Below are 26,699 nucleotides of genomic sequence, written 5' to 3' on the forward strand. Positions count from 1 at the left end.
ATACTTAGAACATATTCTGCTATGTGCATTCTGGTCAAAATTTAAATGCACATAGATGAATTACATCTTTGAATAGAAATGCTTCTAGTAAAAGTCATCACTGTTTTAGTGTTAACATTTTTCTCTGCACGTGCATGTGAAGCATAACTAGATATTCTCAGTGCACCAGCATTTTTATACTGCAGCTGCTCAGAGCAAAAGTGAGGCTTGTATCATGACAGTAATTAAAAAAATGAGTTATTACCAAATGGTACAAGCACTCTCTGAGCAACTGCTGTGTTTAAAATGCTGGTGCACGGTGCATACTTAAATACACATTTGAAACAGCTATAGCTTTTATTAGAAGCATTTTTGCTAATACATGTATATTACAAAAATGCTTCTATTCAAAAGTGAAATGCATCCATGTGTATTCCAATTTTGACCGGAATTCCCTTTCACGTTTACTTTCACCTTTTAAAACCAACGCGCGCAAACATCCTCGATAAACCCATTTTCGCTCTTGCAAAAATTTTTGTTTTTTTCTGAGAATAAATGTAGTTGCTCAATAAACAGCCAGATAAAGAAGTTATTATAATTATTAAACGTTGTTTATAAATAACTGATACAATGACAGGTGTCTAAACATATTTAGAGAGTAAAAAAAGAAAAAATGAATAAATGGATAGGGGACCTGCTTGTGTGTTACCATCTGATGTATGCCACCGTTAAGTAAGGTGATCTACAGGACTAGTGGCTCAAGAGATTATATGTTAAACGAGGTACACAGGAAAATTTAAAGGGACATAATACTCATATGCTAAATCACTTGAAACTGATGCAGTATAACTGTAAAAAGCTGACATAAAAATATCACCTGAGCATCTCTATGTAAAAAAGGAAGATATTTTACCTCACAATTTCCTCAGCTCAGCAGAGTAAGTTCTGTGTAAAAAGTTCTCATTCAGCTGCTTCCCAGCTGCAGGTAAAACAAAAATGAAGATATTAACTGCAGCCAATCAGCATCAACAGTGCTGAGGTCATGAACTGTTTTGCTGTGATCTCATAACATTTCACTTAAAGGGACACTAAACCCTAAAATTTTCTTTCATTATTCAGATAGAGAATACAAATTTAAACAACATTACAATTTACTTCTATTATTTATTTTGATTCATTTTTTAGATATTCTTAGTTGAAGAAAAAGCAATGCACATGGGTGAGCCAATCACCCCAGGCTTCTATGTGCAGGAACCAATCAGCAGCTACTGAGCCTATCTAGATATGCTTTTCAGCAAATAATATCAAGAGAATAAAAAAAATTAGATAATAGAAGTAAATTAGAAAGTTGTTTAAAAATGCATGCTCTTTCTAAATCATGAAAGAAAAAATGTGGGTTTCATGTCCCTTTAACTCTCATAAGATTTCATAGTAAACTTCCTCCTTAAACTAAATAGGGAAATAACATGAGAGTGCATGAGGCTCACTCCCTTGCCGGTCCCGGGACAGGCATACTGATTTGCTGCTTAAAGTCCTTTACAATGGGGTGTGAATACTTAGGACATTTTGAGGTAAAATATCTTTCTTTTTTACATAGAGATGTTCAGGTGATATTTTCTAGTCAGCTTATTACAGATATGCTGCATCACTTTCAAGTGTTTCAACATTTGGATATCATGGCCCTTTAAGGAAAAAGATAAGGGAGCTGAGGCAAGACATCAGATAAATATGTTAATGTTGCTTGTATGCATCCCTGAACAGATGTATTTAATGAATGCTTGACATTCTGAAGGCTTAAAGGGACAGTGTACTTAAATTTTCATACAACCGCATGTAATAGACACTACTATAAAGGAGAATATGCACATATACTGTTCTAAGAATTCAGTATAAAACATTTAAAAAACTTAGGGCTAGATTACGAGTGGGTTGCAAAATTGCGCTTTCGCATTGCACAAAAGCTTTGCGCTCACTAGAGCTCGCTTCCATAGGCTCCAATAGGAGCCTCGTTCTAATGATACGGCACAGAACCCAGCGCAGTGAAGGGGGTAAGTTTGGCAGCATGTTTAACATATATATAAATATATACATATATATTTACAGTTTAAACACAGTCCCCATAGACCGCTATGTAAATGCACGTTTTTTTTTTTCTAACACCCCAAATCCCCTCACTTTAATCCCTTATAACTACTTTGTGCAGTTATTTTTTTTTTTTAAATAAAGATGCTGATATTTTTTATTTTCATAAAGCAACTGTCCACTTTATTTGGGGGGCAATTGGGGCACATGTTTTAAATTAACCATAGGTCTGACCTCTGTTTAATTTTGCTTAGTGCAAAGTGCAACTGTGAGCTTGCGGTAGCATTAATCAGCCACTTGTAATGGCTGGTTATTTAATGTGCACCTGTAAATGGGCAAATTTGCCCCTTTACGTGTGCACATTAAATTAGTGCTCCACTTGTAATCTAGCCCTTAGTTAGAAGCTCCTAGTTTAGCACTGTTGATTAGGTTAGGCTGGGACACCCAGTGAAAGGGGCTGGGCATATAAAAAGACAAATCATCACAATGTTATTAAAAAATAAGCAAAACTACACATTGTACAAAAACACTCCCAGATGGGCTATATAAATGGATCATCAACAGAACATTTATGCAAAGAAAAATCTAGGGTACAATGTCCCTTTAAGACTAGTTTTACAGTTCAAAGCAAAGGGTTCCACGGATTAAAGGGATAGTCAAGTCAAAATTTAGCTTTCATGATTCAGATAAATCAGGCAATTTTAAGCAACTTTCTAATTTACTCCTACTATCAACTTTTCTTTGTTCTCTTGGGGGTAGATTTATCAATGCGCTGTCAGCATTTATCATTGCACAAGCATTTCTAGTAAAATGCTTGCGCAATGCCGCCCCCTGCACATTCGCTACCAATCGGCCGCTAGCAGGGGCTGTCAATCAACCCGATCATATCCGGTTGGGCTGATTGCTGTCCGCCTCCTCAGAGGTGGCGGACAAGTTAAAGAGCAGCGGTCTTATTACCGCTGCTTCTTAACTTACATTTCCGGTGAGCCAGAACGTACGGGGGTAGATAGCAGCATCCACTGCTTGGTAAATCTACCCCATAGTATCTTTATTTGAAAAAGCAAGAATGTAAGCTAAGGAGCACCCTGGGTAGCACTTGCGGATTGGTGGATTACATTTAGCCTCCAATTAGCAAGCGCTACACAGGTCTGAACCAAAAATGGGCCGACTCCTAAGCTTGCATTCTTGCTTTTCCAAATAAAGATACCAAGAGAACAAAGAAAATTGAAAGTAGGAGTAAATTAGAAAGTTGCTTAAAATGGCATGCTCTATCTGAATCATGAAAGTTTAATTTTGACTAGACAATCCCTTTAAGTGCTGTTCTACAAAAATCTTGTAGATTGCAATGTGAAGAGGTAATGGGGAACAAAGATAGAATTAAGTCTTGGACAAAGTGAAGGGAAGGGCGAGAAAGTACTTCTATAAGCAAAGCCATAGGAGCTTGCAGTGTTGTTGAGGATTTTATATAACTTCTGTTATCTAATTTTCTTCATTCTATTTGTATAATTTGTTGAAAAGCATACCTAGGTAGGCTTTGGAGCTCAATGCACTGTTGGAGTTGGCTGCTGATTGGTGACTGCACTTATATGCCTCTTGTCATTGGTTCAGCTTTGTGTTCAGCTAGCTGCCAGTAGTGCACTGCTGCTCCATCAACAAAGGATACTAATAGAATGAAGCAAATTTGATAACAGAAGTAAATTGTAGAGTTGTTTACAATTGTATGTGCTTCATCTGAATCATGAAAGAAACATTGTGGATTTCATGTCCCTTTAAGGAATGATTGAAATGTAATTGACACTCTTTCTGCTATGTAACATATGTCTTGCTGCCCAAACATATAGCTTAAAGGGACATATGAAAAGACTCTTTACACAAACAGGAGCAAGCTGGAGTAGGTATACGTCAGTATTCTAAAACTTTGGGGCTTAGTTAGGAGTCTGAAAATCAGCGCAATGTTATTTAAAATAAGCAAAACTATATATATTTTTTTTTTTTTAAAAAAAAGCTGTATAGGCTATATAAATGGATCATCTACAAAACATATAATGTCCCTTTAAAGGAGTAATATTTATTGAGAAAAAAGAAAATCAAGGCAGCTGTAAAAAATCCAGCAACAGCAGTACTAAGCAACCTGATGCATAAAGGTTTGATAAGCTTCCCCATTTTTAATTAATATACTAGCCTATGAATTGCTGTACTGGAAATGAAATGAAACGGACTTAAGGGAGATATAGGGGTAGGTTCCCCTGAAACATAAGTTAAGAAGCAGCGGTCTCCTTAATTAGTCCGCGACCCCATTGAATGTGTATGTGAGAACTGGTTTAGTTGATATAAGGGAGGCACTTGTAATGGAATAGGATCATTTATAATTTATATTGTACGTTGTATTTTTATTTCTTTATCTGTGTCCATTACAAATGCACTAATGTGGTGTTAAGTTGTCACTTGTGTAGAGTCATTTAGATTAATTTAAATGCATTAACAAGGTTAACATTATTGCTGTGTATACATTGTAGAGTAAGCATTGAATACTGTTAGAATATTTATGTAGTGCTTGAAATGAAGTTAGTTTTCTTGTTTCTACTTCAGCCTTATATAACATTAATTGTACTCTGTTTTATAGTAAACATTTTCCTTGATAGCAATGTCATCATAAATATTTATTTCAACCCATTTGTCATCCGGAACTCTGCAAATGCATTTTATTCCTGAGGTTCTATCAGTGCTTGAATCCCATCCATTTCTAAAACTACTGGGATTGCTATAAAGGTTTGTTTGAGAAAACAAAGATGGCCAAAAACCAGGAAAGATCAGATGATTGCCAAAAGTCAGAAGTGCAGCTTACACAACATGTCAGGTGCTAGATGTATGTTAAAGAGACAGTCAACAACAGTTTGTTGTTTAAAAAGATAGATAATCCCTTTATTACTCATTCCCCAGTTTTGCATAACCAACATGATTATATTAATATACTTTTTACCTCTGTGATTACCTTGTATCTAAGACAGACAAGCATTTTAGCCAATCGGTGCACACTCCAGTGTAACTTCACGTGCATTAGCTCAATGTTATCTATATGAAACACATGAACTGACGCCCTCTAGTGGTGAAAAACTCTCAAAATATATTTAGATTAGAGGCGGCCTTCAAGCATGGACGTGCACTCATAGGAGGCAGGGGAGGCAGTGCCTACCCTACCATATGTGGCCAAAGCTTAATTAAATTTTAATTAAACCAAAAAAAAAGTTCAAACATTTTTTTTTCTCACACTATTTTCCCCCCATGTAATGCTATGGAGAGGTAGGTACAGGAACGCTTCTCTCCATTGCAGTACATGGGTCAAAGGAAAAGCTGTGCTCCAGCGCCACCTGTGTTCTGTCAATATATTAGCAGCAAAAATTGGGACCAATAGGAGGCACCCCTCTTGATGCCTCCTAGCAAGTGAAGGATATATAGATTAATCAGAAGGAGGATGCAGTGAGCAGGGTCGTGTGACACAACTGGAAGCAGAGGTAACCTAAGAACAGATGACACCAAGCAGAAGAGTAAAGTAGTATTCTACATCTCTTGTGATTCACAAATTGTGTTCAGATACAGTTCATTAACAGGGGGACAGTAAGTGAGCATAACCCAATACTGACAGGAAGTCAAAGGGTCAATTCAAACTTAAATCCATAATTTAAAACCCAGAGTTTGAAGTTTAGTGTGCAGTGTCCACATTATTTAAACTAAAGTTTTTGACATTAAATATTGCTAAGCCTCCCTTTTTCATGGTTATTTTATTTAATTTGGTACAAACTTCATATATGTTATGTCTGTTCAGTCAGAGAATACAGTTTCTATTTTCTCTTGTTAAGTGTATCCAGTCCACGGATCATCCATTACTTGTGGGATATTCTCCTTCCCAACAGGAAGTTGCAAGAGGATCACCCACAGCAGAGCTGCTATATAGCTCCTCCCCTCACTGCCATATCCAGTCATTCTCTTGCAACTCTCAACAAAGATGGACGTAGTAAGAGGAGAGTGGTGTATTATAGTTAGTTTTTTAACTTCAATCAAAAATTTGTTATTTTTAAATGGTACCGGAGTGTACTGTTTCATCTCAGGCAGCATTAGAAGAAGAATCTGCCTGTGATTTCTATGATCTTAGCAGAAGTAACTAAGATCCACTGCCATTCTTACATATTCTGAGGAGTGAGGTAACTTCAGAGGGGGAATGGCGTGCAGGTTTTCCTGCAATAAGGTATGTGCAGTTAACATATTTCTAGGGATGGAATTTGCTAGAAAAATGCTGCTGATACCGGATTAATGTAAGTTAAGCCTTAAATGCAGTGATAGCGACTGGTATCAGGCTTATTAACAGAGATACATACTCTTATAAAAGTGTAATATAAAACGTTTGCTGGCATGTTAATCGTTTTTATATATGTTTGGTGACAAAACTTATTGGGGCCTAGTTTTTTTCCACATGGCTGGCTTGATTTTTGCCTAGAAACAGTTTCCTGAGGCTTTCCACTGTTGTAATATTAGTGGGAGGGGCCTATTTTAGCGCTTTTCTGCGCAGCTAGAATTACAGACTGAGACACTCAGCTTCCTTCTGCATGATACAGGACATCTCTGAAGGGCTCAAAAGGCTTCAAAAGTCGTGTTTGAGGAGGGTAACAACCACAGTAGACTGTGGCAGTTGTTGTGACTGTGTTTAAAAACGTTTTTGTCATTTATTATTCCGTTTTTGGTATTAAGGGGTTAATCATCCATTTGCAAGTGGGTGCAATGCTCTGCTGACTTGTTACATACACTGTAAAAAATTTGTTTGTGTAACTGCCTTTTTTCACTGTTATTTCAAATTTTGTCAAAATTTGTTTCTCTTAAAGGCACAGTAACGTTTTTTATTTTGCTTGTTAACTTGCTTTAAAGTGTTTTCCAAGCTTGCTAGTCTCATTGCTAGTCTGTACAAACATGTCTGAAACAGAGGATACTTGTTCATTATGTTTAAAAGCCATGGTGGAGCCCCATAGGAGAATGTGTACTAAATGTATTGATTTCACCTTAAAAGTAAAGATCAGTCTTTATCTATAAAAGAATTGTCACCAGAGGGGTCTGTCGAGGGGGAAGTTATGCCGACAAACTCTCCCCACGTGTCGGACCCTTCGCCTCCCGCTCAAGGGCCGCACGCTAATATGGCGCCAAGTACATCAGGGACGCCCATAGCGATTACTTTGCAGGACATGGCTGCAATCATGAATAATACCCTGTCAGAGGTATTATCCAGATTGCCTGAATTGAGAGGCAAGCGCGATAGCTCTGGGGTTAGACAAGATACAGAGCGCGTAGATGCTGTAAGAGCCATGTCTGATACTGCGTCACAATATGCAGAACCTGAGGACGGAGAGCTTTAGTCTGTGGGTGACGTCTCTGAATCAGGGAGACCTGATTCAGAGATTTCTAATTTTAAATTTAAGCTTGAGAACCTCTGTGTATTGCTTGGGGAGGTATTAGCTGCTCTGAATGACTGTGACACAATTGCAGTACCAGAGAAATTGTGTAGGCTGGATAAATACTATGCAGTGCCGGTCAGTACTGATGTTTTTCCAATACCTAAAAGGCTTACAGAAATTATTAGTAAGGAGTGGGATAGACCCGGTGTGCCCTTTTCCCCACCTCCTATATTTAGAAAAATGTTTCCAATAGACGCCACTACACGGGACTTATGGCAGACGGTCCCTAAGGTGGAGGGAGCAGTTTCTACTTTAGCAAAGGACAGTTGTGCTTTTTCAGATCCAATGGATAAAAAATTGGAGGGTTACCTTAAGAAAATGTTTATTCAACAAGGTTTTATTTTACAGCCCCTTGCATGCATTGCGCCTGTCACTGCTGCGGCGGCATTCTGGTTTGAGGCCCAGGAAGAGGCCATCCATACAGCTCCATTGACTGAAATTATTGACAAGCTTAGAACTCTTAAGCTAGCTAACTCATTTGTTTCTGATGCCATTGTTCATTTGACTAAACTAACGGCTAAGAATTCCCGATTCGCCATCCAGGCGCGTAGGGCGCTATGGCTCAAATCCTGGTCATCTGATGTGACTTCAAAGTCTAAATTACTCAACATTCCTTTCAAGGGGCAGACCTTATTCGGGCCTGGTTTGAAAAAAATTATTGCTGACATTACTCGAGGTAAGGGTCATACCCTTCCTCAGGACAGGGCCAAATCAAGGGCCAAACAGTCTAATTTTCAAAATTTCAAGGCAGGTGCAGCATCAACTTCCTCTGCTTCAAAACAAGAGAGAACTTTTGCTCAATCCAAGCAGGCCTGGAAACCTAACCAGTCCTGGAACAAGGGCAAGCAGGCCAGAAAGCCTGCTGCTGCCTCCAAGACAGCATGAAGGAATGGCCCCCTATCCGGCAACGGATCTAGTAGGGGGCAGACTCTCTCTCTTCGCCCAGGCGTGGGCAAGAGATGTTCAGGATCCCTGGGCGTTGGAGATCATATCCCAGGGATATCTTCTGGACTTCAAAGCTTCTCCTCGACAAGGGAGATTTCACCTTTCAAGATTATCTGCAAACCAGATAAAGAAAGAGGCATTCCTAAGCTGCGTACAAGACCTCCTTGTAATGGGAGTGATCCATCCAGTTCCGCGGACGGAACAAGGACAGGGGTTTTATTCAAATCTGTTTGTGGTTCCCAAAAAAGAGGGAACCTTCAGACCAATTTTGGATCTAAAGATCCTAAACAACTTCCTCAGAGTTCCGTCATTCAAGATGGAAACTATTCGAACCATTTTACCCATGATCCAAGAGGGTCAGTACATGACCACAGTGGACTTAAAGGATGCCTACCTTCACATTCCGATTCACAAGAATCTTCATCGGTTCCTGAGGTTTGCCTTTCTAGACAGGCATTACCAATTTGTAGCTCTTCCATTCGGGTTGGCTACAGCCCCAAGAATTTTTACAAAGGTTCTGGGCTCACTTTTGGCGGTCCTAAGGCCGCGAGGCATAGCGGTGGCTCCTTACCTAGACAACATCTTGATACAGGTGTCAAGCTTTCAAATTGCCAAATCTCATACAGAGATAGTTCTGGCATTCCTGAGGTCGCATGGCTGGAAAGTGAACGAAGAAAAGAGTTCTCTATCTCCTCTCACAAGGGTTTCCTTCCTAGGGACTCTAATAGATTCTATAGAAATGAAAATTTACCTGACGGAGTCCAGGTTATCAAAACTTCTAAATGCTTGCCGTGTTCTTCACTCCATTCCGCGCCCCACGGTGGCTCAGTGCATGGAAGTAATCGGCTTAATGGTAGCGGCGATGGACATAGTGCCATTTGCGCGCCTGCATCTCAGACCGCTGCAATTATGCATGCTCAGTCAGTGGAATGGGGATTACACAGATTTGTCCCCTCTACTAAATCTGGATCAGGAAACCAGAGATTCTCTTCTCTGGTGGTTATCTCGGGTCCATCTGTCCAAGGGTATGACCTTTCACAGATCAGATTGGACAATTGTAACAACAGATGCCAGCCTTCTAGGCTGGGGTGCAGTCTGGAACTCCCTGAAGGCTCAGGGTTCATGGACTCAGGAGGAGAAACTCCTCCCAATAAATATTCTGGAATTAAGAGCAATATTCAATGCTCTTCTAGCTTGGCCTCAGTTAGCAACACTGAGGTTCATCAGATTTCAGTCGGACAACTTCACGACTGTGGCTTACATCAACCATCAAGGGGGAACCAGGAGTTCCCTAGCGATGTCAGAAGTCTCCAAGATAATTCGCTGGGCAGAGACTCACTCTTGCCACCTGTCATCGATCCATATCCCAGGTGTAGAGAACTGGGAGGCGGATTTTCTAAGTCGTCAGACTTTTCATCCGGGGGAGTGGGAACTCCATCCGGAGGTGTTTGCTCAATTGGTTCTCCGTTGGGGCAAACCGGAATTGGATCTCATGGCGTCTCGCCAGAACGCCAAGCTTCCTTGTTACGGATCCAGGTCCAGGAACCCAGAAGCGGCACTGATAGATGCTCTAGCAGCGCCTTGGTTCTTCAACCTGGCTGATGTGTTTCCACCGTTTCCTCTGCTCCCTCGTCTGATTGCCAAAATCAAACAGGAGAGAGCATCGGTGATATTGATAGCGCCTGCGTGGCCACGGAGGACCTGGTATGCAGACCTAGTGGACATGTCATCCTTTCCACCATGGACTCTGCCTCTGAGAAAAGACCTTCTAATACAATGTCCTTTCAATCATCCGAATCTACTTTCTCTGAGACTGACTGCATGGAGATTGAACGATTGATCCTATCAAAGCGTGGCTTCTACGAGTCAGTAATTGATACCTTAATACAGGCACGAAAGCCTGTCACCAGGAAAATTTACCACAAGATGTGGCGTAAATATCTTCATTGGTGTGAATCCAAGAATTACTCATGGAGTAGGGTTAGGATTCCTAGGATATTGTCCTTCCTCCAAGAAGGGTTTGGGCAAAGGATTATCACCTAGTTCTTTAAAGGGACAGATTTCTGCTTTGTCTATTCTTTTACACAAACGTCTGGCAGAAGTTCCAGACGTTCAGGCATTTTGTCAGGCTTTAGTTAGAATTAAGCCTGTGTTTAAACCTGTTGCTCCTCCATGGAGCTTAAACTTGGTTCTTAAAGTTCTTCAAGGGGTTCCGTTTGAACCCCTTCATTCTATTGATCAAACTTCTATCATGGAAAGTTGTTTTTTTGATGGCTATTTCCTTGGCTCGAAGAGTCTCGGAGTTATCTGCCTTACATTGTGATTCTCCTTATCTGATTTTTCATTCAGATAAAGTTGTTCTGCGTACAAAACCTGGGTTTTTACCTAAGGTGGTTTCTAACAAGAATATCAATCAAGAGATTGTTGTTCCATCATTATGTCCTATTCCTTCTTCAAAGAAGGAACGTCTTTTGCATAATCTAGACGTAGTCCGTGCCTTGAAGTTTTACTTACAGGCTACTAAAGATTTTCGCCAAACATCTAACCTGTTTGTCGTTTACTCTGGACAGAGGAGAGGTCAAAAGGCCTCGGCAACCTCTCTTTCTTTTTGGCTTCGGAGTATAATCCGTTTAGCCTATGAGACTGCTGGACAGCAGCCTCCTGAAAGGATTACAGCTCATTCCACTAGAGCTGTGGCTTCCACCTGGGCCTTTAAAAATGAGGCCTCTGTTGAACAGATTTGCAAGGCTGCGACTTGGTCTTCGCTTCATACTTTTTCCAAATTTGACAAATTTGATACTTTTGCTTCTTCGGAGGCTGTTTTTGGGAGAAAGGTTCTACAGGCAGTGGTTCCTTCTGTTTAAGTTCCTGCCTTGTCCCTCCCATCATCCGTGTACTTTAGCTTTGGTTTTGGTATCCCACAAGTAATGGATGATCCGTGGACTGGATACACTTAACAAGAGAAAACATAATTTATGCTTACCTGATAAATTTATTTCTCTTGTAGTGTATCCAGTCCACGGCCCGCCCTGTCCTTTTAAGGCAGGTCTAAATTTAATTAAACTTCAGTCACCACTGCACCCTATGGTTTCTCCTTTCTCGGCTTGTTTCGGTCGAATGACTGGATATGGCAGTGAGGGGAGGAGCTATATAGCAGCTCTGCTGTGGGTGATCCTCTTGCAACTTCTTGTTGGGAAGGAGAATATCCCACAAGTAATGGATGATCCGTGGACTGGATACACTACAAGAGAAATAAATTTATCAGGTAATCATAAATTATGTTTTTATTTTTCTCTGTGTCTCCATTTATTTAAAGACTGCTGTTAACTTGTAATTCACAAATCAATTGAAAGCTGTTGCATTGTGTTTTTAATATGTGCTGCTTTTATACAAGTTTATATTAATGAAAGGAGATAATGAGTAATTTAAAAAATATATGTAATTATTGCAGTTAAATGTTTTTAGAAATAATGCCTCTGTAAAGTAACTAGTTAAACACATATTCAAAGGGAGACATTTAAAATTAAACTTTCATTATTGAGGTAGAGCATGCTATTTTAATAGACTTTTCCAGTAATTTATATTTTGAAAATTAGCATTAACTGTTACTGGCCCCATGTCAGCAAATCAAATTAGTTTTTGAAAGGAACATGAAAGTCATAATTACATTTCCATCATTCAGATTGAAATTGCACACAAAAAAATAAAAATAAACTTTCTATTTTACTTTTATTATTATGTACTTCATTCTTTTGGTATCCGTTGGTGTCCTTTGTTGAAGAGCATACCTAAGTGGGATGTGCACGTGCGTTTCTTGAGCACCATATTGCAGCAGCTGTGTTGGCAGTATTGATCACTTGTCCTTTGTGTAAAATTTGTATGGTAAATTATTTCTATTTTTATAATACAGTAGTGAGTAGAGAAGAGATTGTGTATCATTCTAATTGCTTAGTAACTGGCACTGTGCCACATAATTGTGTGAGTGTGTATGTGAGCAGAGTGTGTGTGGGTGTCAGTAAGCAGAGTATGTATACTTTATTCTCCAGGTAATCAATACATTTCCGATGAGCTTTAGTGCAGTGTTTCTCAACCATGGTCCTCAAGTACCCCCAACAGGCCAGGTTTTCATTATAGCTGAATCAGTTCATAGGTGAAGTAATAAGCTAATTAGTAACTCAGTGGTTACTAACTTGCTCTCACCCATCAGCAGATTATTTCAGCTGGTTCAGCTATCATTTAAACCTGCCCTGTTGGGGGTACTTGCGGCCCTCTGTATATGTGTTTCTCCGGCATATCATATCTAGTGCCTCACCAGCCTCTGACCTCACTGCACGTCACTGCCTTCAAGGTCTAAGAAATTAGTGTATTAACCTCCTAGGTTTAGCTTTCAACTAAGAATAGCAAGAGAACAAAGCAAAATTGGTGATAAAAGTAAATTGGAAAGTTGTTTAAAATTGCATGCCCTATCTGAACCATGAAAGGTTTTTTTGGACTTGACTGTCTCTTTAAATGATACATGTTAAATGATTCTTTATTATTTACAGTGTTATTGTTTGCAAATAATGTATTCTGTGTAATCATCTCTTCTGTTCTTTTTTTTTAAATGCTCTTCAGTGCTATCACTGTCTCCCGTTTTATCCCATAAGAATACCCATGGGAAAAGCCAAGTCTGATTGATTTTTTTTTACTGTCTTTTTTATGCCATTCTAGTCTGTTAAAAGGCAGATGTATGCATTATTATAACTGCTTCAGTTTGTAATTGATATAGCAGAAAAAATATTGGTAAAATGCACAAAAAAGATCAAAAGCACATTTCACATGCTTTTCCAGGGATTGTCATAAAAGTTAAAACAAATGCAGATAAGTCAAAAAGTAAAATGTGCCAGCTAATGAATTCAAAGTTGATGGGATTTTAAGAAGTCATAGCTGTTGAATTTGAAATTTGCCAAAGCTGATAGGAAAAGTGATTTCTGATGGAGCAGAATACAGCTGTTGAATGGACCCTGTGCAAGTTACTGCAGCATTTAAATATCAAAGGTACATAAACCTAACATTTTTCTTTCATGATTCAGATAGAGCATACCATTTTAAACAACTTTCCAATTTACTTCTATATCAAATTGTCTTTGTTTTCTTGTTATCCTTTGTTGAAAAGCAGAAAGGTAAGTTCAGGGGTGTGCATGTGCCTGCAGTAGTATATGGCAGCAATTTTGCAACAATTTTGCTTCAGACAAGTGCACGCTACCTATCTAGATATCTCTTCAACAAAGAACAACAAAAAAAACAAAGCAAATTTGATAATATAAGTCAATTGGAAACTTTTTTTAAAATTGTATTCTCTATCTGAATCATGAAAGAAAAATGTTGCGTTTCATGTCCCTTTAAGTAAAGTGGGTTATCATTAAAAGATTCCAAATGGATTGGAATTTCTAAAAAAAGGTAAAAGCATGCAGCAGGCCTTTTGAGGCATTTTGCATGGGAATTCTGATAGGAATAGGGCCCAGTATAATTATATTAGGTATTATGTATGTGGAACTGCACGGTTATTCACCAATTTTCTGTCATAACTGGTTTTGTCCATCTGCCCTCCGATGTGGCTTCAAATGAAGACAGACTTTGTAAAGGTGGCGACATTTTACGTATTGCTCAGCCTATTCCCTATATATACCATTGTTTCTCCTTTGTCCCTACAGGAAAACCTTAAGGGTAAAAATAATAGATGAGGAGGAGTACGAGAGGCAAGAGAGTTTCTTCATAGCCCTTGGTGAACCAAAATGGATGAAACGCGGAATATCAGGTGTGAAATGATTAATACTTCCCCTAAAAACAAAACAATAACTGCTTATATTCATATTTTTTAGCTTCTCCTTTCCCTTTTTATGTTTTAATTTTGTATTTTATTTTTGTATTCAATCAATACTGCCCCCTTCCCTGTGTATTCCCGCTCTCACCCTTTTTCGGTCATCTATGCCTCAGCTCCTCACATTTTCTTTGCTATCATTTTTTTTATTTTTTTTTAATCAGATTAATTTGTGCAGTTTATTTTCATCCATTTTTGTGCTGTAACATCTAATTTATGTACAAGATTTGCCAATAAGATGAAATGGTGCATGGCTTATATTGCTGGGTGACTTTAATAAACCCTCTCTGGTTTATATCTGATGCTGACAGACTTTTTTGTTCTGAATTTAGAGACTGTGTAACAAGTACTAGAACAATGTGTGTTTGCAATTTATACTATTGGACAAAGCTAATAATTGATGTCATCATGTCTTTAAAAAACTGATATTAAAGGGACATTTTAATCTTTGTTCCATATTTCTATATATTTTACTTTTTGTCTTAAAAAATTACATGTTGCTGTTTAATAACCAACATTTTCTTGTCAGACTTCCAAATGTATTTAATGCTCCACCAATAAACCTGTAGGGGTTGACCTTATCAGCCAATGACCATTAACAGGAAGTACAGGACTTACACTGCTGTATCAGTTTTAGTTTATTTTAACCCCTGCAGTGCTAATACTTTTTTTCAGTTCCCTGTTCTAAGCTGATTTTGAGCTTTTTGGTGCTTAAAGGCATATGAAACCAAAAAACAAAACTTTGTGATTTAGACAGAGCATACCATTTTAAAAAAGTTTCCAATTTACTTCTATTATCAAATTTGCTTTGCGCCCGTGATATTCTGTGTTGAAGAGACATCTAGGTAGACATCTGGGCCTCGATCCGATATGCAGCGTCGCCCGCCAAATTTTGCGCTGGTTTGGTATCACACATACGGGTAACATAGAAGTTAAGCTCGTATATTTCTGCCTTCGGCCGTAGTTTTTTGGCCCATAAACAGGTATACCAAACCAGTGCAGTTTGGTATCCAATATACAGTGTAAGGACTTACCTGGCAAAAATGGAGAAATCTTACTCTATTTTAACCTCGCCACAAATTGCAGGTGTAGTAAGCCTTACGCTGTGTATTGGAGCCCCGTAACTCCCTAAACTACCTGCAAAATAAACTACACCTAACGCATGCTCAATGTCTATCTACCTGTCAACCGCAATCCCCCGCCGCAATCCCTAATAAAGTATTTAACCCCTAAACCGCCGCTCCTGGACCAATCCGCCACCTACATTAACTACCCTCTAATGTGAGCCCTTTACTCCGCCGCCACCTACATTACCTACCCCCTAATGTGAGCCCCTTACACCGCCGCCACCTACATTACCTACCCCCTAATGTGAGCCCCTTACACCGCCGCCACCTACATTACCTACCCCCTAATGTGAGCCCCTTACACCGCCGCCACCTATATCAACTACCCCCTAATGTGAGCCCCTTACTCCGCCGCCACCTACATTACCTACCCCCTAATGTGATCTCCTTACACCGCCGCCACCTACATTACCTACCCCCTAATGTGAGCCCCTTACACCGCCGCCACCTATATTAACTACCCCCTAATGTGAGCCCCTTACTCCGCCGCCACCTACATTACCTACCCCCTAATGTGATCTCCTTACACCGCCGCCACCTACATTACCTACCCCCTAATGTGAGCTCCTACCCTGCCGCCAGCTATATTAAAATTATTAACCCCTAATCTAATCCCCCTACCCCGCCGCCAGCTATATTAAAATGATTAACCCCTAATTTAATCCCCGTACACCGCCGCCAGCTATATTAAATTAATTAACCCCTAAAATATTAAAATATCCCTACCACTAAACCTAAGTCTAGCCCTACAAATAGCCCTGAAAAGGGCTTTTTGCGTGGCATTACCCCAAAGTAAACAGCTCTATTGCCAGCCCTTAAAGGGGCCTTTTGCGGGCCATTGCCCCAAAGTAATCAGCTCTTTTACCAGCCCTTAAAAGGGCTTTTTGCGGGGCATTGTCACTAAGTAATCAGCTCTTTTGCCTGTAATCTAAATCCCCCTACACCGCCTCCACCTATAATAAATGTATTACCCCCTAATCTAATCCCCCTACACCGCCGCCACCTATATTAAAATTATTAACCCCTAATCTAATCCCCCTACACCGCCGCCACCTATATTAACTATATTAACCCTAATTATATTAGGGTTAATATAGTTATTATATTATATATATATTAACTATATTAATCCTATCTAACTCTAACACCCCTAACTTAATTATTATTAAATAAATCTAAATAATATTAATAATATTAACTAAATTATTCCTATTTAAATCTAAATACTTACCTATTAAATAAACTCTAAGATAGCTACAATATAATTAATAATTACATTGTAGCTATTTTACGGTTTATACTTATTTTACAGGGAACTTGGTATTTATTTTAACTAGGTACAATAGCTATTAAATAGTTAATAACTATTTAATAGCTACCTAGTTAAAATAATTACCAATTTACCTGTAAAATAAATCCTAACCTAAGTTACAAATACACCTACACTATCAATAAATTAAATAAACTACAAATATCTAAACTAAAATACAATTAAATACACTAAACTAAATTACAAAAAACAAACAAACACTAAATTACAAAAAATAAAAAAAAGATTACAAGAATTTTAAGCTATTTACACCTAATCTAAGCCCCCTAATAAAATAATAAAGCCCTCCAAAATAAAAAATGCCCTACCCTATTCTAAATTAAAAAGTAACCAGCTCTTTTACCATCCCTTAAAAGGGCTTTTTGCGGGGCATTTCCCCAAAGTAATCAGCTCTTTTGCCTGTAAAAAAAAACACAATACCACCCCCCAACATTACAACCCACCACCCACATACCCCTACTCTAAAGCAACCCTAACCCCCCTTAAAAAAACTAACACTAACCCCCAGAAGATCTCCCTACCTTGAGTCGTCTTCACCCAGCCGGGCCGAACTCTTCATCCAGATGTGGTCCTCCATCCCGGCGATGTGTTCATCCAAGCGGCAAAGAAGAGGTCTTCCATCCCGGCAATGTCTTCATCCAAGCGGCAAAGAAGAGGTCTTCCATCCCCGCGATGTCTTCATCCAAGCGGCAAAGAAGAGGTCCTCCATCGGGGCGAAGTCTTCCTCCAAGCGGCATCTTCAATCTTCTTTCTTCCGACCTCCGACGCGGAACATCCAGCTGGCCCGACGACTGAAAGACGAATGAAGTTTCCTTTAAATGACGTCATCCAAGATGGCGTCCCTCGAATTCCGATTGGCTGATAGGATTCTATCAGCCAATCGGCATTAAGGTAAGAAAATCTGATTGGCTGATTAAATCAGCCAATCAGATTCAAGTTCAATCCGATAGGCTGATCCAATCAGCCAATCAGATTGAGCTCGCATTCTATTGGCTGTTCCGATCAGCCAATAGAATGCGAGCTCAATCTGATTGGCTGATTGGATCAGCCAATCGGATTGAACTTGAATCTGATTGGCTTATAGGTAAGTATTTAGATTTAAATAGGAATAATTTAGTTAATATTATTAATATTATTTAGATTTATTTTAATAATAATTAAGCTAGGGGTGTTAGAGTTAGATAGGGTTAATATAGTTAATATATATATATATATAATATAATAAGTATATTAACTATATTAACCCTAATATAATTAGGGTTAATATAGTTAATATATATAATATAATAACTATATTAACTATATTAACCCTAATATAATTAGCGTGGGTTAATATAGTTAATATAGGTGGCGGCGGTGTAGGGGGATTAGATTAGGGGTTAATAATTTTAATATAGGTGGCGGCGGTGTAGGGGGATTAGATTAGGGGGTAATACATTTATTATAGGTGGCGGCGGTGTAGGGGGATTTAGATTACAGGCATAGATTACAGAGCTGATTAGTTTGTGACAATGCCCCGCAAAAAGCCCTTTTAATGGTTGGTAAAAGAGCTGATTACTTTGGGGCAATGGCCCGCAAAAGGCCCTTTTAAGGGCTAGCAATAGAGCTGTTTACTTTGGCGTAATGCCACGCAAAGAGCCCTTTTCAGGGCTATTTGTAGGGTTAGACTTAGGTTTAGTGGTAGGGATATTTTAGTATTTTAGGGGTTAATTAATTTAATATAGCTGGCGGCGGTGTAGGGGGATTAAATTAGGGGTTAATAATTTTAATATAGCTGGTGGCAGTGTAGGGGGATTAAATTAGGGGTTAATAATTTTAATATAGCTGGCGGTGGGGTAGGGGGATTAGATTAGGGGTTAATTTTATCTCTGATGAAGCGCATGTGCCCATGCGCGAAACGCGTAAGATAGGAGCTTACCTGTGTCTGATGATAAGCCTGCTCCTAATAAACACTCTATTTCATCCACTCTGAAGACTCCGCATTCTTTTTCCTCATTTAATAATTTTAATATAGCTGGCGGCGGGGTAGGAGCTCACATTAGGGGGTAGGTAATGTAGGTGGCAGCGGTGTAAGGAGATCACATTAGGGGGTAGGTAATGTACGTGGCGGCGGAGTAAGGGGCTCACATTAGGGGGTAGTTAATATAGGTGGCGACGGTGTAAGGAGATCACATTAGGGGGTAGGTAATGTAGGTGGCGGCGGTGTAAGGAGATCACATTAGGGGGTAGGTAATGTAGGTGGCGGCGGAGTAAGGGGCTCACATTAGGGGGTAGTTAATATAGGTGGCGGCGGTGTAAGGGGCACACATTAGGGGGTAGGTAATGTAGGTAGCAGCGGAGTAAGGGGCTCACATTAGGGGGTAGTTAATGTAGGTGACGGCGGGGTCCGGGAGGGGTGGTTTAGGAATTAATAACTTTATTAGTTGCGACGGGGTCCGGGAGCAGCGGTTTAGGGGTTAATGCATTTATTATTAGGAAATTGAGGGGGGATAGCGGATAGAGGGGTATACGTGTCGGGCTATGTTTGGGAGGCGTGTTAGACAGTACGGGAGATTTAATACTTTAGTCAGTTTTTGTAGGCAGTTTCTAAAGTGCCGTAAGTCACTGGCGACTCCAGAAATTTGTACTTACGCAGATTTCTGGACATTGCTAGTTTTTCAGACTTACGGCACTTTAGCATCTGACGGCGCCGTATATGGGATAGCTCGAGTTGCGAGCTGAAACTACGGTCGGCGCAGGTTTCCACTCTTGCGCCGAAACCTGCGCCGTATATCGGATCGCGCCCCTGGTGCATTACGTTGCAGGAAATAGTGCTGCCATCTAGTGCTCTTGCAAATGTATAAAATTCTTACAAAACTGCTGCAATATAGTGCTCCTAAGCATAAATCCCTGCTTTTCAACAAAAGAAAGATACTAAGTCAAAATGATTTTAGAAGTAAATTAAAACGTTCTTTAAAATTGGATACTCTATCTTAATCATTATATACAACATTTTGTGTTTCATGTCCCTTTAAAGTTAAACTCCATTGTAAACCATATTTCAGAGAGTGACCTACACAAACTATATATTTTTTCAGCAGGCTAGGGTTGCCAGTGCCACCCAGCCAGCATTTGACCTACATGACCTGTATTTTTAAGGTTCCGGTCAAACTAGAAAATAAAGATTAAATATAGAAACAATGATGCTATCATGGTCAAATTTTTAAATGTGCTGGAATCTAAACAAATAATCACTCCCAGCAACTTTTGTTCCTAATTTGTTAGGGTAAACAGACCCCTATCCTCCACCTGCTTCTCCTTCTGTATATTGCAGATCGATGACGAATCCGGCTTCCTCCAATTGTTGCGTGCCCCATTTGGCATCTAGCTCGTGGGGCACGCAGCCATTGGAGGAAGCCGGATTCGTCAATGATATACAAAATACAGTTTGAAAAAATGGAGGAGGATCGGCGGTCTGTTTACACTAAGAAAAAGGTAAATATTTTTTTATAAAAAGCGTGTTTGTAAAGTTTAATTAATTAAAGTGCCCCTGTTTTTAAGAGTATTTTTAGATACTGGGCTTTAATTCTTTAAACTTTATAATCACTTTAAGAAGCAGCGGCCGTAAGACTTCTGCTCCTTAACCTCTCCAATCGGTATGATTGACAGCCCCTGCTAGCAGCCGATTGGCCTCCAGTGAGCAGGGTGCGGCATTGCACAAATATTTCTGGTGAAATGCTTGTGCAATAATATATTCGGACAGCGTTTGCTGTCTGCATTTAGCGATATCGAGCAGACATGATTAGTGGAGAGGTTTTAAGAAAAGCTACTTCATAAATATCCATTGAAGCTCGCAACATACGGGGGCATTCTCCTCAGAATAAAGAAACGCCATAGTATTAGCAATAATATTACAGTGCAAGATATTTATTTAGCTGTGAGTAGATTAGAAATAAAAAAATAACAATATTATCCTAAACTATCTACCAGCTGTTATACAAAGGTTCTTGAAAGGCGGAAGCTTCCACTTAAATTTTCTTTTAGATTTGCAGCTGTGTTAAAATTGTGTTGACATATTAACAAATATGCATTATTTTTTATTTGCATATAGTTTTACAATTCCAGTAAAGGAAAATTGCTTCACTTTTATCCATGTGTTTCTACTCTTAAAGGGACATAAAACAGGTTGAGATCTGTGCATATCCTAAAATGGCTAATTAATTAAAAATAGTTTTGTATAAAACAAAATTGTTTAAAATAATTTTCGAAAATGGTTTACAATTCAGAAACTAAAAAGAAAGGGTTAATGGCGAGGCAATGCGGTATAAATTTGCAGGTAAAGTAATTAAAGTACATATTATTATATTTTGTCTCTATCCCAAATTGTTTATGTCCCTTTAAATAAAGATAGCTGAAATAAGTCAGTTGTAATATAAAGTAATGATAAATACAGTTAAATTACACATTATTAGAGTATGTCACAAATATTTTGTATTTTGACTATATTATTATTAATTTGTTTTCTTTAAAAACTTTCTTTTTAGTCCTGATATATCAAGACTCCCTGGCTGCCTCTCCTGGATTTTTTTTTTTTACTATTGACTGACAATCGTTACAGCTAATAGCAAATATAGCCCCCGCAATATGACTGTCCCCAGTGCTTGGTATCCTTTATTGAAAATCATATCTAGGTAGGCTCAGGAGCAGCAATACACTACTGTGAGCTAGCTGCTGGTCTGCTCCGCATATATGCCACTGGCTCACCCTATATGGTAGATTTATTAAATGTCAGACGGACATGATCCACTGTAGCGGATCATGTCCGCCCAACATCGCTAAATGCAGACAGCATACGCTGTCAACATTTTACATTGCACAAGCATTTCTGGTAAAATGCTTGTGCAATGCCGCCCCCCTCACATTCGCTATCAGGGGGTTTCAATCATCCCGATCCTGAAGACTTGCACGGAAGCAGCTGCATTCACAGCATAGTAAAGCTACCCCATTGTGTTCAGCTAGCTCCCAGTAGTGCATTCTGCAAAAAAGGATACCAAGAGAATGAAGCAAATTTAATTGTAGAAATAAGTTGGAAAGTTGTTTACAACAGTATTCTCTATCGGCATTGTGAAAGAAACATTTGGGGTTTTATGTCCCTTTAAATGTTTTAGATATTGCACCTTTACATTTATTCTAGCAATTGAAAATGAAAATTCTAGCACTTATGTTTTTGGCCTTTGTGTATATAGAGATAGATGGGATAATGAGGTCCCTTTAAGTATGATGGACGCAGTGCAGCCTCTGGAAGGTATTGAATAAGCACACAATAAGCAGACAAAATGAATAATGAAATGCGTAGTCCAATATGGTTCTATTTTCCTTACTGAAACATTTTACAGGGATGAAATATTGAGTTTCATGTTCTTTTTAAAACAGGCCCCGGATGGCTAAATAAGCTTGTAAGTGAATTTGTGCCTAAACCAGAGCTATGAAGGGGATTGTATCAGTGGTATGTATCTGTTACATAGTATATTAATAACTTAACATATGCACAGCACGACTGGTAAAGCAGCTGATAAAAGAGAAGGGGAGAGAGTCATTAGCTGTAGGAAGAGAGGCAGTAATGTAAGTTTTACTAATACTGGAGTAATAAGATGGTTTACAGAAATCAGTTCTCTAAGAGGATATAAATAAATTAAGGCTTTCAGATCAAAGTAATTAATTAGTTCCACCATCTCACCCAAGAGGCAGCTGTGAGGACAGTTCTGTAATCTTGGATGTGCAAATCTGTTACAAATTATAATGTTCCTAGAGAATTATTCAAATATGTAATAGTGTATGTTTTTTTATATATAGGTTTCTGTTTATTTATACTGAAGTTTTATATTGCATGCCTTGGCACTTCCAAACTAGGGTGCCACCAAGCTGGTATATTAATGGTATGACTGGTATATTTCAGGTCAATGTAAGTTCTAGAACTGCCAAAGAGCACAACCCCTTTACATTGAAGCTGGTCAGCCTCAGCTGCTGCAGCCCACGGGAAATCTTCTCGTGTCCTAGTAGGCCATAGCAGTCTTGTACACAAAGGATTTACAAAGCAAAAGAGATAATGCCAGTTTGATGTTCCTATGTCACCCAGGAGCATCTGGCCACATCCCGAAAAATGCAACCATGACCCCCTCCCAGACTGCCTTAGCCCGGCACACAAAACACCCTGGTATCACCCAGTCCATATTTCAGAGACTCAACCTCCTATCCCAGATACCAGCTGGGTAAAAATAGGGAGGTATGAGACAGAAGGCTTTGCCTTTTCATTCTAATACCACAAGGCTGTCAATACATTTGCTCACTTTAGGATTGAATATTTAATGTCTTATATATCAAACCGTGGAATAAGATTAGTTATGAATCACACATACAATTTACCCTCCCAAGGCTCCATCATTACAAATTGTTTTTCTTTTCTATTGGGATTTGCAACAGCATCACAGTGTTAACCGAGCTAAGGTAAGATGAACAGGTATTTTGGTAGCTTTTTATTTAGTTAAGACTTTATGGAAGATGGATTTGCAAATTATAGAATGCCAATATATAGATAAGATTTCTTACTGCATTCATTACTTTTGGGAAATAAGAACCTGACCACCCGGAGGAGGCAAAGACACCCCAGCCAAAGGCTTAAATACTCCTCCCACTCCCCTCATCCCCTAGTCATTCTTTGCCTTTTGTCCCAGGAGGTTGGCAGAGAAGTGTTAGAATTTTTGTTTTTTGTCTCTTATGGAGGGTAGTACTCTTCAGCATGGGACAGGAGTTTTAAGTAGTCCTGTCAGTCTCTCAGTGAGGGCTTGGATGAAAGTTAGAGTCCAGAGATGCAGGGAGATTCTGTCTGCGAAACCATCCCAACTCATGTTAACAGCTCCTCAAGCAATCAGCGTTGTCAAACTTCGCTCCGCTGCCTGCTTTCTTCTCTCAAGTCCATGGTGGAGGCGATGCTACTATACGTCACACTTGAAAGGCCGTGTTCCTGTTCCATGGCGTTGATTCCAGTAAGATTGTTTCATTTTACTTTGTTTCTCAATGTACTGTAATTTGAATGTTTTCCCGAGAGGCTACCACCTTGCGGGTCTATCTAAAAACACAAAAGTCTCAGTGAGTCTCTTTTAGTATCTTGAAACCGAGGGTTAATGTCTCCTGAGGGGGGTTATTGAACAGGGGGGTTTATAATCATGTTTGTTATGTGATTCAACCTACTTATGTGTGATGTTTATGGGCTCGTGGTTTGGAACATTTGGAAGTGACGTGGCCTTTTGGTTGGGCGCGCTTTTTTGGACTGTACGGTTCAGCTTGTTTCAGGCGTGGTTCCGTTCTGTTTTCCATTTCCGCATTCCCGACCATGTGGCAAAGGAAAGATTCTAGTCTGCAGGGGTCTGGTCAAAGGAGGTGGTGAGTGCTCAGCCATTGTGGGTGTCAGGTGCCGTTTTTGTTTTACTACTTTAGTCCATATTTATATATCCTCTACCATGCTGAGACTGTGCTAATTTCTGATTCAGTTACGGAGGATTCTGATACTGAGACTATTTTGATTTCAGATTCTGTGTCCGGTGACGAATCTGGACTGGCCTCGTTGACACATGTCAACCAGTTTTGTTCCATATGCCATTTTAGAGCTCCTTGTTCCTCGAGCTCGGGAATCAAGGGACAGCTGAGCCATCCGCCTCTGGGGGTCTTGTCCTCCAAGAGACGAGTTCCCTACCAATTCATACTTCTACACATGCGGGTAACCCAGTTTCTTATTCCTCCATTTAGGGTGGCGTGTTGCCACCGGAGGTTGCAGCACGTTTTCACTTAATATTGGCAATTGTTCGTCTGCAGAGTCCAGACGTTTATTTGAGAATGTGATCGTGCCCTATTGTCCCAGGCCTTCCGCCTTGGGGAGGGCCTCTACAGTTCCCCACACGGGTGTAACTGTCCCTGAGTGTTGTGCCTTTCGTTACAGGATTGCGCGACTTTGCGTATTACTCAGATATGTTTTTCAGTTATTGAATGACCCTATCGTTACCAGATACAGGGATTTTTAGTCTGCTAACTCGAATGGTGCACCTCATTAGACATGTGGGGATGAGGTAATCTCCTTATTGTCATTTAATTGAGATCTTTCACAGTATTTTGGAAGATAGGGCTCCGTTTGGCTGGTCCTGCGGGTAGGCCTGTGTCTTTTTGGGTGTTAACCTCCGGGTTGCCTTATATTTTATTTGTATCCAATGGGATGTCTTTTATTTGGTTTTGTTTCCTTCGGGAACCTTCTGGGATCGATACTTCTTCGGAAGTTGTTTTGGACACGTTAGTCCTTTGTTAAAATGTCTGTTTTTTCCCATATGAGGGAGAATTTGGCAGCTTACCAGTTAGGACTCTAAGTGCAGGCTAGTCCTGTTGGGTTTGTTCGGTCTTGTGGCTGTTCAGACACGTGGCGCTGTTCTGCTCGGCTGGTACAGTAGAAGTGCTGAGTGCTCAGGTTTTCATTGGTTTTCATGTTCAGCTAAGCATTCGAGAGGACCTCTGGGTCCGTAAGGTGGGATTGATTCTTTCAGTCCTTATAGCCTTCAGTCATAGGTGAACGGGTCAGGGAATTTCCGCTCAATCACTCTGACATCTGATATCATCAGAACCTAGTATTTTCCTCCCCCATGTAGGTGAGGGTTGGAGGGCTTAGTGCCCCGTTGCCGCAGTTTGAACGGTTTTGCCTTCGGTTTCAGGGCTCTGGATTGCCCTTGTGAGCACATATGCTTTTTATAGTGTATCTAGATACTGCTCTTTCTCTTGACGTGTACTGTCTGTTTGAGTGATGCTCTTACTCTTGACATGTACTGTCTGTTTGAGTGATGCTCTTACTCTTGACGTGTACTGTCTGTTTTAGTGGAGACCTTTTGGGTCTCCTTCCATTGTCTCGGGTGAGTTGTATCTCCTTTAAGGGATCTGTATTTCCGGGTGATGGTTGATCTCTGTGGGGACTTTGTTTAGCTTGGGGTTTTACAAAGCTGGGAAGGCGTAGCGCCTTTTTTCTTCCCTGTGTCCTCTGCTGGTGTGGAGATGATGGGGAGACTAGCCCTGCTAGAGGTTGTTTTTTTTTTTTACATCGAGGTATCCCTTATGTTGTCCCAAGGCCTTAAGAAGTCTCTTTATAAGACTTCTAGCCTTGCTCCTTGGAGCGTTGGGCTTTGGCTAGGGGTGGTTCCTTCCTTGGTCGGGGCTTTTGAGTTCTTCTCGCTATCCGGATTCTCTGGGTATGCATTCATATCCCTTGTGTCTGGCCTTTTGGCCAGTTGGGGTGTTAAGTTCTAGGGTAAGGTTGCCTGAACTATTAGGTGCCCGGACCTGTTTTTCTCCTGAGACTTCTGGTTGCTGAGGCTTCACTTGACCTCTTTCCTGACCCAGTCTTGGGTTGTTTTGGAATCTTGGATCTCAGGGCTGGTCGGGGTGTTCCATGGTAGTGTCCTTGCTCCACCTACCTGTCCTGGTCATGGTTGGCCAGGTTTTCGGAGTATTTATTACTCTTTGCAACAGAGTAGCCCATGTCATCTAGTGGTTAGCTGTGTGGCTTGCGCCTCAAGGGTTGTTGGTTCATACCCAGCTGCAGGTGCTGGATGTCCAATTTCTTAGGGTTGCATTTTTCTGGTCAGCTTGCCAGTGTACCCGTGGATTCCCTGCTCTGTAGGTGAATGAGTTGGATGTGCCTCTGCTTGGCAAGCTACTTGTAGGGGGGTCCTTTTTTAGGACATTTGTGTTGGGATTTTATCTTCCCATTAGCCAGTGGCCTTGAGGACAGTTGTTGCCCTTCCAGCCTCATCCCTTTTTTGGGGGGGATATTCTCCTCCCTATGGAGATGGAGTCCTTTCTTGGGGCTT

The 26,699-nt window shown here is 40.0% G+C and overlaps 1 protein-coding gene across 8 annotated transcripts in view; it reads left to right on the plus strand.

Moving 5' to 3' along the window:
- Positions 1-26,699, plus strand: part of SLC8A3 (solute carrier family 8 member A3) — a 679,282-nt gene that overhangs the window by 496,819 nt on the left and 155,764 nt on the right. For 3 of the 8 annotated variants that reach the window (XM_053697703.1, XM_053697706.1, XM_053697707.1), the window contains one exon: positions 14,198-14,301. The exons of the other annotated variants lie outside the window; for them this stretch is intronic. In XM_053697703.1, the coding sequence (XP_053553678.1) occupies positions 14,198-14,301 (104 nt within the window). The remainder of the gene's footprint in view (positions 1-14,197; positions 14,302-26,699) is intronic. 8 annotated transcript variants of the gene reach the window in all.

This window comes from Bombina bombina, chromosome 1, assembly GCF_027579735.1.
Source record: "Bombina bombina isolate aBomBom1 chromosome 1, aBomBom1.pri, whole genome shotgun sequence".
Classification (NCBI taxonomy): Eukaryota; Metazoa; Chordata; class Amphibia; order Anura; family Bombinatoridae; genus Bombina; species Bombina bombina.